The 12,779-nt window shown below is 38.9% G+C and overlaps 1 protein-coding gene across 4 annotated transcripts in view; it reads right to left on the reverse strand.

Moving 5' to 3' along the window:
• Nucleotides 1–12,779, reverse strand: part of GOLM2 (golgi membrane protein 2) — a 119,146-nt gene that overhangs the window by 5,111 nt on the left and 101,256 nt on the right. For 2 of the 4 annotated variants that reach the window (XM_032297627.1, XM_032297626.1), the window contains exon 9: nucleotides 6,374–6,541. The exons of 1 other annotated variant lie outside the window; for it this stretch is intronic. In XM_032297627.1, the coding sequence (XP_032153518.1) occupies nucleotides 6,374–6,541 (168 nt within the window). Of the gene's footprint in view, nucleotides 1–4,627; nucleotides 5,696–6,373; nucleotides 6,542–12,779 lie in introns of those variants that run through there. One more of the 4 variants, XM_032297628.1, reaches the window with a different exon arrangement.

The following is a 12,779-nucleotide window of genomic DNA, read 5'->3' on the forward strand; positions in this document are numbered from 1 at the left end:
TCAAGCCTGTAATCCCAGCACTTTGGGAGGCCGAGGCGGGTGGATCACGAGGTCAAGAGATTGAGACCATCCTGGTCAACATGGTGAAACCCCGTCTCTACTAAAACTACAAAAAATTAGCTGGGCATGGTGGCACGTGCCTGTAGTCCCAGCTACTCAGGAGGCTGAGGCAGGAGAATTGCCTGAACCCAGGAGGCAGAGGTTGCGGTAAGCCGAGGTCGCGCCATTGCACTCCAGCCTGGGTAACAAGAGCGAAACTCCGTCTCAAAAAAAAAAAAAAAAAAAAAAAAAGAAATTTAACAGGAAAGTTATTGAAAAGAAAAGGTGTCTTTACTTTTTGGAATTTTTTTTTTTTTTTAGGTGGAGTCTCACTGTTGGTGGCCCAGGCTGGAATGCAATGGTGCGATCTCAACTCACTGGAACCTCTGTCTCCCAGGTTCCAGCAATTTTCCTGCCTGAGCCTCCCGAGTTGCTGAGATTATACGCGGCCACCACTATGACTGGGTTGGCTAATTTTTTTTTGTATTTTTAGTAGAGATGGGATACTTTTTGAGACCATGTTGGCCAGGCTGGTCTCAAACTCCTGATCACAGGTGATCCACCCGCCTTGGCCATCCAAAGTGCTGGGACTACAGAAATGACCCCACCATACCCGGCCACTTTTTGGGATTTTTAAGTGAACAAATGTAAAGTGAAATTAGGATAAGAGCAAATGTCTAGGAACAGAAAAACAAATCTACTCCCATCTCAGGTACTTAACAAACATGATCTAGTTCCTAAAATTATATGGACCTCTAATTATTTTCTCAGGAAAATAGAAATAACTGTGTTTCCTACCGCAAAATAATATATGTGAAGACAGTCATTACTTGCAATGTCCTCGATAAATATAAAGAGGTTTTTTTGTTTTATTAATTTATATATTAGCAAAGTTTTAATATGGTATCTTCACATTGTTTTCAGAATTTCATAGGACTTTTAAATTCAGTGTAGCTATTCTATCCAGAATTCATGTTTCTACCAACAACCTATTTGTCTTTATCTGTAAAGTAGTAGTATGTGATTATGAAATCATCTAACCAAATCTAATGTAGAATAATGGATAACCACTAAATATAGTTATAGAAACTTATATAGTTCATTTTAGGAAGCAGCAAAATATTAAATAGTTCATCAAGGTAAAATGAGCATTACAGGAAATATAATTTTAAAGATAGCAATAATTTATTAAATAATTCCTAAATTCCCTCTGAAGTCAAGAAAGGCTACCTCCATTAAAGAAACCTCTACCAGCTGAGTGCAGTGGCTCACACCTGTGATCCCAGCACTTTGGGAGGCTGAGGCAAGTGGATAGCTTGAGCTCAGGAGTTTGAGACCAGCCTGAGCAACACAGCAAGACTCCATCTTAGAAAATTAAAAAATTAACAACAACAAAAAAAAAAAACCCACAAACAGCAAAAAAGAAAGCTCTACCAAGCAATAACTTCTTGAGGCAAAAAGCCAGTGAGGAGACAGGTGCAGTGGCTCATGCCTATAATCCCAGCCCTTTGGGAGACCTAGGCAGCCTGATTATTTGAGTCCAGGAGTTTAAGACCAGCCTGGGAAACATGGCTAAACCCCGCCACTACGAAAAAAAAATACAAAAAACTAGCCAGGTGTGGCGGTGCATGGCTGTGGTCCTAAATACTCAGGAGGCTGAGGTAGGAGGATCTCTTGAGCCCAGGAGGTTGAGGCTGCAGTGGGCCACGATTACGCTACTGCACTGCAGCCTGGGTGACAGAGGCAGACCCTGTCTAAAAAAAATACACACACACACACACACACACACACACACACACACATATAATATACATATATTAAAAATATAACCATTTATATATCAATAGAAAGATATAAATGTATTATAAATATGTAAACGTTTTTATATAAATGTTTATATATAATTTTTATCTGTAAAAAATTATCTAGATATATCTATAATAAATTAGAAAACAGATTAAGGCCGGGAGCGGTGGCTCAAGCCTGTAATCCCAGCACTTTGGGAGGCCGAGGCGGGTGGATCACGAGGTCAAGAGATCGAGACCATCCTGGTCAACATGGTGAAACCCCGTCTCTATTAAAACTACAAAAAATTAGCTGGGCATGGTGGCGCGTGTCTGTAGTCCCAGCTACTCAGGAGGCTGAGGCAGGAGAATTGCCTGAACCCAGGAGGCGGAGGTTGCAGTGAGCCGAGATTGCGCCATTGCACTCCAGCCTGGGTAACAAGAGCAAAAGTCCGTCTCAAAAAAAAAAAAAAAAAAAAAAAAAAAAAAAAACAGATTAAAATATGTTATATTTTAATTATTAATTTAAGTTGTAGTTTATTAATTAAAATTAAAATATAAGTTAAAATTAAAATATTAATTAAAATATGTCATATTTTAATCTATATATATAATTGTAAACAAAGGAAAAATAGGCCTCAATTCTACAAAACACTTTACAAGTAGTGCTGACCCCAGTGATTAATATGTAATGAACAGGTATCACAGATAAGGCTGGAATCCTTCAGCTCCCTACTGGCAGATATGCTGCCAAAGCCTGAATTCATAATACACAGTTTTGGAGACCAAAGCCAAAGTGTACTTAGGTGAAGCCAGAATCTTATTCTGCAGCTGGAATCTCTAATCCTAGGTACCTCACAACTTAAAAGACTACTCCTACTACTAGAGAGAGCAGAGAAGAGCTCCTACCTATAGAACATTAAATGTGTGCCTCATTTTTTGTTATCTTTGGCCTGTAGAGTCACAATGGTGGCAATAAAGTTTCTACTTTCTTTCATGGATTTGGGAATAGATGTGTTTCAGACATCCTGAAATCTGAAACATATTTTCCCATTATACTTGTGTTATATATAGTGATTCCAACTTGAATGTGGCCACAGAATTTTAAAACTGAGAAAGATCATTTATTCCAGTTCAACAGTCTTCAAACAGATGAAGAAATTGTGGCCCAGAGAGTTTGTGACTTGGAAAGCAATACACAGCCTATCTCTTGATTCTAGACTAACATTTCTTTCTTTCTTTCTTTCTTTTGAGACAGAGTCTTATTCTGTTACCCAGGCTGGAGTGCAATGGCACAATCTCAGCTCACCACAACCTCTGCCTCCTAGGTTCAAGAAATTCTGCCTGAGCCTCCCAAGTAGCTAGGATTACAGGCACCTGCCACCATGCCCAGCTAATTTTTGTATTTTTTAGTAGAGATGAGGTTTCACCATGTTGGCCAGGCTGGTCTCAAACTCTTGATCTCAGGTGATCTGCCCACCTTGGCATCCCAAAGTGCTGAGATTACAGGCGTGAGACACCACACCTGACCGACTAACTTTTTTTCTATTCTATTTTATTGCTTGTTTTGGCTACAAGTGCAAACTGTACTGGGAACCCAACCATTATTTCCACATTGGCACAATGAAGTATTCTGTTACCTGTTTTGACTTAGTAACAAACATTTGGAATCCAAGTTGTTAATAAGTTAGGGAACAGCCATAATTTCCTCCTGCCACTTTTTAGACAGTTAATAATACACCTAAAGAATCCTTGGATAGACAGGTATGGTGGCTCATGCCTGTAATCCCAGTATTTTAGGAGGCTGAAGCGGGTGAATCACTTGAGGTCAGAAGTTCGAGACCTGCCTTGGCAACATGGTGAAATCTCGTTTCTACTAAAAATACAAAACTTAGTTGGATGTGGTGGTGCATGCCTGTAGTCCCAGCTACTTGGGAGGCTGAGGTCCGAAAATCGATTGAACCTGGGAGTTGAAGACTGCAGTGAGCCAAGACTGTGGCACTGCACTCCAGCCTGGGCGACCGAGCAAGACTCTGTCTCAACAACAACAACAACAAAAACAAAAACAAACAAAAAAAAGAATTCCTGGAAACATGTCAACAATTATTTAAGTCTCCTCAGTATTCTTTTTAGTCAGTTCACCCAAACTTAATCCCTTTTTATTTGTTGGAGCTGATGTTCCTGCATTTTTTTGTTCTTGGTCCCCTTTGTAGGTGCCCTATCCTCCTGCCACTATCATCTAGAGAACACCAGAATGAGACAAGAAATGTTAAATGGCAACACTCAGATCAAGTAAGATTCACTTGCAAATAGGGAAATCAAAAAATGTAACAACCCCTTCCCTACTTCACTGAGGACATCATCTTTTGTCATTTCCTTACATTCCTTAGAATCAGTGAATTTATTTTCTTGTGAAAGAAATGGGAGGGCAACATGAGGGTCTTGGGGACTTGAAGTAGAAGGTGGCAACGAGAATCAGGGGAGGAAGAAGGAGAAGGGTACAATAAAGGGAGAGAGAAGGTACTGAAAATAAATTTACTTACAATAGATTAAAACCCATACAAATATTAAAATATTGTGACAGTTATCAACTTTCAGATAGACAAAAATATAAGAAATGGTTGATAACAAAGATTGAGATAAACTGCTATAATAAAAACTTCAAAATTATCCAATGAGATGAAAACACCCTTAAAAAATTAGGGAATATTTAAAGTGTAAACCAAGCAAGCTTATGAGACCAGAAGTTAAAGGGTTATTACCCTAGTCACAGTTATAAGAACAAGAGCTCAATGAGAAAAGCATACAATTATCAGTTAATATTTATTGAGGGCCCTGTGTACAAAGTACTGTGGGGGGTGTGTGTGAAGGTAGAAAAGGATACAAACAAAATAGAAGGCAAAATAAATAAAAATTCCTGCCCTCCAAGAGCTTACAATCTAATTGGTGATATGATATACACACATGAAAAAGCCTTAAAACATTATAAATAATTGCAAATAAATATAATCCAAACAAATAAAAAAATGAGAAAAAAATGTTAAAATGTATTAAAAAAGGATGAGATTATAAAAAAAGTACATAATATTGTAAGGTTATATTTATATCAGTATTACCAAAAAGTGTTTGAGAAATTCTTATAAATATAACCTTATATAAGTCCTAGCACATATTAATCTCTTTTCTATCCCCAACAATCATATTTTTCCAAAATTAAAATGAACTATTAGAACAGTGCCTAGGTAGCAGTCAGAGTCGTGCGCTAGTTTCCCTTTTTTCTACAAACCATATAATTTTCTACAACAACTATATTTTCTTCTGGGTTTTATAAAAACAATGCTTGTCATGAACCTAAATAAAAATTTAATTACTTTAAAAACAGCTAAGGAAGAAATCAAAACAGGATACAATGAAAAATTTCCATGCATCACATAAAAATTTAATTTATCATACACTAAGGTCACAATCAACTTTTGTAGAAAAGAGAAATGGCTCCACAAATACTACTAAACAATAAACAATATTAATTGGCAGAAAACTGGCCTAAAAACTTGCAATAAAACAAAACACTCTGATATGCATGCATGGGTAGGGCTGCATGCATACAGGTAGACTGTGAACTTTCACTAAGTTAAATGCTCAGCAGAAGTAACACAGTGAATAAGAAAAATATGTTGAATCTGTGTATTAAATGTAAAATAAATCTTCACATACTGATTGTTAAATATAAATTTTAAGCCTCTCAGAAAAAATTTAAAAATAGCCTTCCTCTGCTATGTGAGTGGTGAAATAATTTTATCTTCAGTGTGGAGAAGACCATTCCCTTTGTGGCTTTCCTTATAATGAAAAAGCTACCTGGGCAATATTTGTACCTGAAATAATGAAATGTTTTCAAATTAGAAATTGGAAAAGTATATTTTCTAGAAGCATTTGCCTTAGGTAAAGTCTGGAGTCATTCTAAACAATTTAATTCTAAAATTTGTTAAGATTCTGAGTTTTACATTGTAGCTGTATGAATAATATACATAAGATAACCAAAATTTTAAAAATCAAAATAATTTGCACATTTACAACTATCATAAAATAGTTTTCAAAATAAAACTGGAAAAGTGCACAGAACCTCTTTGTATTAACAGTGAGGTTGGCTGGGCTCAGTGGCTCATGCCTGTAATCCCAGCACTTTGGGAGGCCAAGGCAGGTGGATCACCTGAGGTCGAGAGTTCGAGACCAGCCTGACCAACATGGAGAAACCCCATCTCTACTAAAAATACAAAATTAGCTGGGCTTGGTGGCACATGCCTGTAATCCCAGTTACTCGGGAGGCTGAGGCAGGAGGCTTGAACCCAGGAGGCAGAGGTTGCAGTGAGCCAAGATCACGCCATTGCACTCCAGCCTGGGCAACAAGAGTGAAACTCTGTCTCCAGGAAAAGAAAAAAAAAAAATTGAGGTTATACTGCTACTAATAAGTGGGGGAAATTCTACACAAATTCAACCAAAAAACTTAGAGTTGGGTTTGACGGTTACAGCATGGAGGCCAGGCCCACGCTCACCTTGGACGTCTTCCTCTCCACCATCACCATCTTCTTCCTCATTGTAAGCCAGCTCAGCCTGCTTGTCTGCCTCATACTCACCTACGTTACCATCATCCCCATTATAATCCGCCAGTTTAGAGCCATGCTGCGGATCAACAGGGGATTCATTCTCATCAAAGAACCGGCCTGTGAAGTAGGTAGAGGATTAATTCAAAAGTAAAGAGAGAAAAAAAGAAGGAATCTATACTGAAGGCAGACTAGAAAGTAGACAAGTGAAACCTGGCAACTTTTAGGGTACTGGATATAAAAGGATACATTTTGCGAAGGTTATCCAAGACAAAAGTATTTAAGAGCGAAGACTGTGAAAATATATAACTTTTACTAAGAATTTCTCGTGTTAACTTTAGTGCTTGACACTTAAGATTTGAATGATTTCTTAAATAAATTGGCACCATTTTTAGGACTGTTTTCCTAATAACCAAAAACTTCTCTAATATAAGTAAGTCTAATTTAACACTTTAGGAGAATAAATTATTTTATTACTAGAGATGATACATATTTAAAATTTGAAAATCTAGGCCTGGTGCAGTGGCCCACGCTTATAATCGTAGAACTTTGGGAGGTTGAGGTGAGTGGATTACTTGAGCTCAAGAGTTCGAGACCAGCATGGGCAACATGGTGAAACCCTGTCTCTATAAAAAATACAAAAATTAGCTGGGTATGGTGGCATGCATTTTGGATTTCCAAAAAGGGATGGCAAAGAAAGTAAGCCATCAGAATCCCCAGTGGTTTTAAAAAAAATCCCATGTAATTCTGGTTTATCTCTTCTTATTTCCTAAGCCAGATTTTTTAAAAAGTCAGTGGAAGCTTAAGAAATTTGACCTACATCAGGCCATTACATTGTACACATTTATAACCATTAGAAACCAAGACAAGCTGGGTGCTGTAGATCACACCTGCAATCACAGGACTTTGGGAGGCTGAGATGGGCGGATCACCTGAGGTAAGTAGTTCAAGACCATCCTGGCAAACATGGTGAAACCCCATCTCTACAGAAAATACAAAAATTAGCTGGGTGTGGTGGCAGGCACCTGTAATCCCAGCTACACAAAAGGCTGAGGCAGGAGAACTGCTTGAACCTGGGAGGCGGAGGGTGCACTGAGCAGAGATCGTGCCACTGCACCCCAGCCTGGGTAACAAAAGCAAGAGTCCATTTCAAAAAAGAAAAGAAAAGAAATCAAGAAGATAAACATAATACCTACTGTAGAAAAAAAAGAAAGAAAGAAAGAAATCAAGATAAATAAACATAATACCTACTATCGAAATTTATTTAACAGTTAGACATTGAAGATCAAAATGTTAGGCCGGGCAAGGTGGCAAACGCCTGTAATCTCAGCACTTTGGGAGGCTGAGGTGGGTGGATCACAAGGTCAAGAGATAGAGACTATTCTAGCCAACATGGTGAAACCCTGTCTCTACTAAAAATACAAAAATTAGCTGGGCATGCTGGTGCCTGCCTGTAGTCCCAGCTACTTGGAAGGCTGAGACAGGAGAATCACTTGAACCCGGGAGGTGGGGGTTGCAGTGAGCCGAGATTAGCCACTGTACTCCAGCCTGGCGACAGAGTAAGATTCTGTCTCAAAAAAAAAAAAAAAGAAAATCAAAATGTTCGTTAGGCACACTAGGATCTGAATCAGAAATGCAAGTAAAACTAAAACTATACTTAGACATTAAATTTAACTTAGCATAAAAGTAGATTTGTCTTAATCCATAAAATTAACTTACTAATGATGCAAGAATGTAAGACTTAGAAATTTAAGAACTTTCTGTGATAGGTCCAAATTTTTAAAAATATATTTCAAAACTTGACAATGCAGGCTGGGTGCAGTGGCATATGTCTGTAATAGCAATACTTTGGAAGGACAAGGTGGGAAGATTGCTTGAGCCCAGGAAGTGGAGACCAGCCTGGGCAACATACTGAGAACCATCTCTACAAAAAGTACAAAAATTAGCTGGGTATGGTGATGCGCACCTATATTCCCAGCTACTCAGGAGGCTGAGGTAGGAGGATTGCTTAACCCCAGGGGTCCAAGGGTACAGTGAGTTCGGATAGTGCCACTGTACTTTAGCCTGGGTGACAGAGTGAGACCTCATCTCTTTTTTTTTTTTTTTTTTTTTTTTTGGGACGGAGTTTCACTCTTGTTGCCCAGGCTGGAGTGCAATGGCACGATCTCGGCTCACCGCAACCTCCGCCTCCTGGGTTCAGGCAATTCTCCTGCCTCAGCCTCCTGAGTAGCTGGGATTGCAGGCACGCACCACCATGCCCAGCTAATTTTTTTTTGTATTTTTAGTAGAGACGGGGTTTCACCATGTTGACCAGCATGGTCTCGATCTCTTGACCTCGTGATCCACCCGCCTCGGCCTCCCAAAGTGCTGGGATTACAGGCTTGAGCCACTGCGCCCGGCTGAGACCTCATCTCTTAAAAAAAATAATTAATCAGGCTTGGTGGCTGGCGTGTATCTGTAGTCCCATCTACTTGTGAGGCTGATACAGGAGGATCACTTGAGGCCAGGAGTTTGAGGTTATAGTGAGCTATGATTTTGCCACTGCACCCCAGCCTAGGCAACAGCAAGACCCTATCTCTAAAAATTAAAAAATAAATAAATAAATAAAATTTATATTGCAATGAAACACTAAGGAAAAAAATTAACAGTTTCCTTTGCTTGGAAAGGAACGTTAAGTACAAATAGAATTATGAGGGTACTAGTTAATTCTATAGATGGTTCATCACATCATCAAGCCAATGTAATTCTAATAGCTGGGTATAGAGTCCATCAGGAAAATTGTTAATGAACAAATTGCACTTACAGAGGCTTTTAAAGAAGAAAGGGTGTGGGGACAACAGGAGACTGAAGTAACTGGAGTAACTGAGGCCAATAAAAAGAACATGAATTCATCTTAAAACTATTTTAGTACAAACTTGAGTATGTATAATAAATAAATACAAAAGTAGATGAAATAGAGAAAAGAAACATAGAAGAGACTACGTAGGCTATTTGTAAGAAACACTCTATCTCCTAATTATAAAACAGACATTTTGTTTTTTTTTTTTAAATCTTTTTTTCGAATAATAAAATAAATGATGTCAATGTAAGAAGTAAAAAGAGATTTACAGAAATCTATATTTTCTTTTCCGCAATATGCAGTATTTGCTTATGGATAAAACAGCTGTTAGAGTTAAGTCACTTTATGCAATGTGAAACTGCTGTTTAAAACATACAAATATGGTAGTTACTAGTGAGTTTTTCAAAGTACACTATTTCCTCCAAGAAAATGTTTGCTTTTGTGTGTGTGTGTGTGTGTGTGTGTGTGTGTATGATGGAGTCTCACTGTCGCCCCGACTAGAGTGCAGTGACGCGATCTTGGCTCACTGCAACTCTGCCTCCCAGGTTCAAGCAATTCTCTTGCTTCAGACCCCCACCCCCCACCAAGTAGCTGGGATTACAGGCGCCTACCACCATGCCTGGCTAATTTTTATATTTTTAGTAGAGATGGGGTTTCACCATGTTGGCCAGGCTGGTCTCAAACTCCTGACCTTAGATGATCCACCCGCCTTGGCCTCCCAAAGTGCTGAGCTTATAGGCATGATCCACTGCAGCAGGCTTTCATTTTTAAATCAGAGTTATGAAATACAGAAGATTAAAAAAATTAGGCCAAGACAAGGCACTACAAAATATACATCATTTACTAATATTGTCAAATATGGAATAAAGAAATGTCCCACTTGTACCTATTATAATATTCCAACAGAACAATTTAAAATTTCCTTTTAGGTGTTTAACTGATGATCTGACTAGCCTAAATTTACACAAAATTTTAATACCATAATTACAGTGACACTCAGAGATAATACAAATATCAGTAACAAGAATAATGACACAATTGTCCATAGTTAAATAGTGATCTGTGCTATTATATGTACCGAATTATCATGTTTGGAGAAACATTTATAGCTAAACTTTAATACTGGGTTTCCCACATTCTCATTGACAACAAAAGTTGATAAACACAGAACCAACTACACAGAGTTGCCAATCAAGGAAATCAGACAAACTTTGCATCAAACATTGAATGAATATAATGGTACAGACAAAGATGCATAATACTGATCAATATAACAGACTGATAAATCATTCAACATTTAAGAGCAACATGTCAATGTGAGAGAAGGGAAAGTCTCAAAAAGAAGGCATTACAGTAGACTATGACAGAAAGAAACAAGCACTGAAAGAACAGGTAAGAACAAAGATGGGGTATTCAGAAGGTAGTAAAGAGTTTAATTTGACTGGATTTATATGAGAAAGTTAGAATAAGTTTGAACAAGCAAATTAAGATAATTACAGAGCCAGGCATGGTGGCCCAACACCTTGGGAGGCTGAGGCAGATGGATCACCTGAGGCAGGTGGACCAGCCTGGCCAACATGGTGAAACCCCATCTTCTTAAAAATACAAAAAATTAGCTCGCTGTGGTGGCAGGCAGCTGTAATCTCAGCTACTTGGGAGGCTGAGGCAGGAGAATTGCTTGAACCCGGGAGGCAGAGGTTGCAGTGAGCTAAGACTGCCCCATTGCACTCCAGTCTGGGCAACAAGAGCAAAACTCCGTCTCAAAAAAAAAAAAAAATGTCTCCTATATTCACTTTACCAAGTCATTGTTTAAATCCAATGACAAAATATATGAAATTAAAATGCTATTTCATCCATCTATGGTTCACTGATATATGTGATAGGTATTGCACTATGCACTGTGATACAAAAATAAATCTACGGTTGGACATGGTGGCGCACACCTGTAGTCTCAGCTACTCAGGAGGCTTCAGACTAGGAGTTTCAGGCTGCAATAAACTCTGATCATACCAGTGCATTCCAGCCTGGGTGACAAAATGAGACCCTGTCTCAAAAATAAAAATATAAAGCAAAAATAACATCCTATCTTCATCTCCTACAACTGAGTATAGTAAGGAAAACAGATAAGTAAGTAATTAGGAAGTGATGCTATGTGTGCTATTGCACAGTGCTCTAGAAAGTAACATCCAAACATGGAGACAGTGGCTTTAATTGGCTTCCTCTTGATAGAGTGAGTTTGAACATAAGGAGGCAATAGCAGTAGTCAAGATTTCTTTTAAGATCCCTGAAAACAGAAACGTAATCTGCCTTATGCCCTACAGTAGCTCCAGTATCTATTTAGATAAGAAGCTACGAGGACTTACAGTACGAAAATGGAGGAAATGTTAGAAACGGATGAATCAGATACATTTGAAAATGACAAAATGAATATATGGCGTAATGGAGCAGAAAGAGTCAAAAGATGATTCCAAATCCTAGCCTGGAAACTAAAATTAATGCTACCTATACCCCAAATTGGGAAGGTATGAGAACACAAATGATGCTTTAGATAAACTGAATTTGGGGCTATAGTATGACATCCAAATGAAAATGTTTTATAGACTCATGGCTATATGGATCTAGACTCTAGGTGCAAAATGAGGGCTAAGCATGTAGATTTAAAACTGCTAAATTTTGGCCAGGTGCAGTGGCTCAGACCTTTGGGAGGCCAAGGTGGGTGGACCACAAACTCAGGAGATGGAGACCATCCTGGCCAACATGTTGAAACCCTGTCTCTATTAAAAATACAAAAATTAAGGGCAGGTGCTGTGGCTCATGCTTGTAATCCCAGCACTTTGTGAGGCTGAGGCAGGCAGATCACGAGGTCAGGAGTTCAAGACAAGCCTGGCCAACATAGTGAAACCCCGTCTCTACTAAAAATACAAAAATTAGCCAGGTGTGGTGGCATGCACCTGTAGTCCCAGCTACTTGGGAGGCTGAGGCAGGAGAATTGCTTGAACCCGGGAGGCAGAGGTTGCAGTGAGCCGAAATCATGCCATTACACTCCAGCCTGAGTGACAGAGCGAGACTCTATCTAAAAAAAAAAAAAAAAAAAAATTAGATGGACGTGGTGGTGCATGCCTGTAATCACAGCTCAGGAGGCTGAGGCAGGAGAATCACTTGGGAGTCAGAGGTTGCAGTGAGCTAAGATCTCTGTCTCAAAACAAAACAAAACAACAAAACAAAAACTCATAAATTTCAAGGTGATAAGCTATCAGAAGACAATTTCTTTTCTTTTTTTTTTTTGAGATCTAGTTTTGCTCTTGTTGCCTAGACTAGAGTGCAATGGCGCTATCTCGGCTCACTACAACCTCCGCCTCCCAAGTTCAAGCAGTTCTTCTGCCTCAGCCTCCCAAGTAGCTGGGATTACACGTATGCACCACCATGCCTGGCTAATTTTGTATTTTTAGTAGAGATGGGGTTTCTCCATGTTGGTCAGGCTGGTCTCAAACTCCTGACCTCAGGTGATCCACCCAACCT

Source organism: Sapajus apella, unplaced genomic scaffold (genome assembly GCF_009761245.1).
Source record: "Sapajus apella isolate SASKATOON/1434 unplaced genomic scaffold, GSC_monkey_1.0 scaffold37, whole genome shotgun sequence".
NCBI lineage: Eukaryota > Metazoa > Chordata > Mammalia > Primates > Cebidae > Sapajus > Sapajus apella.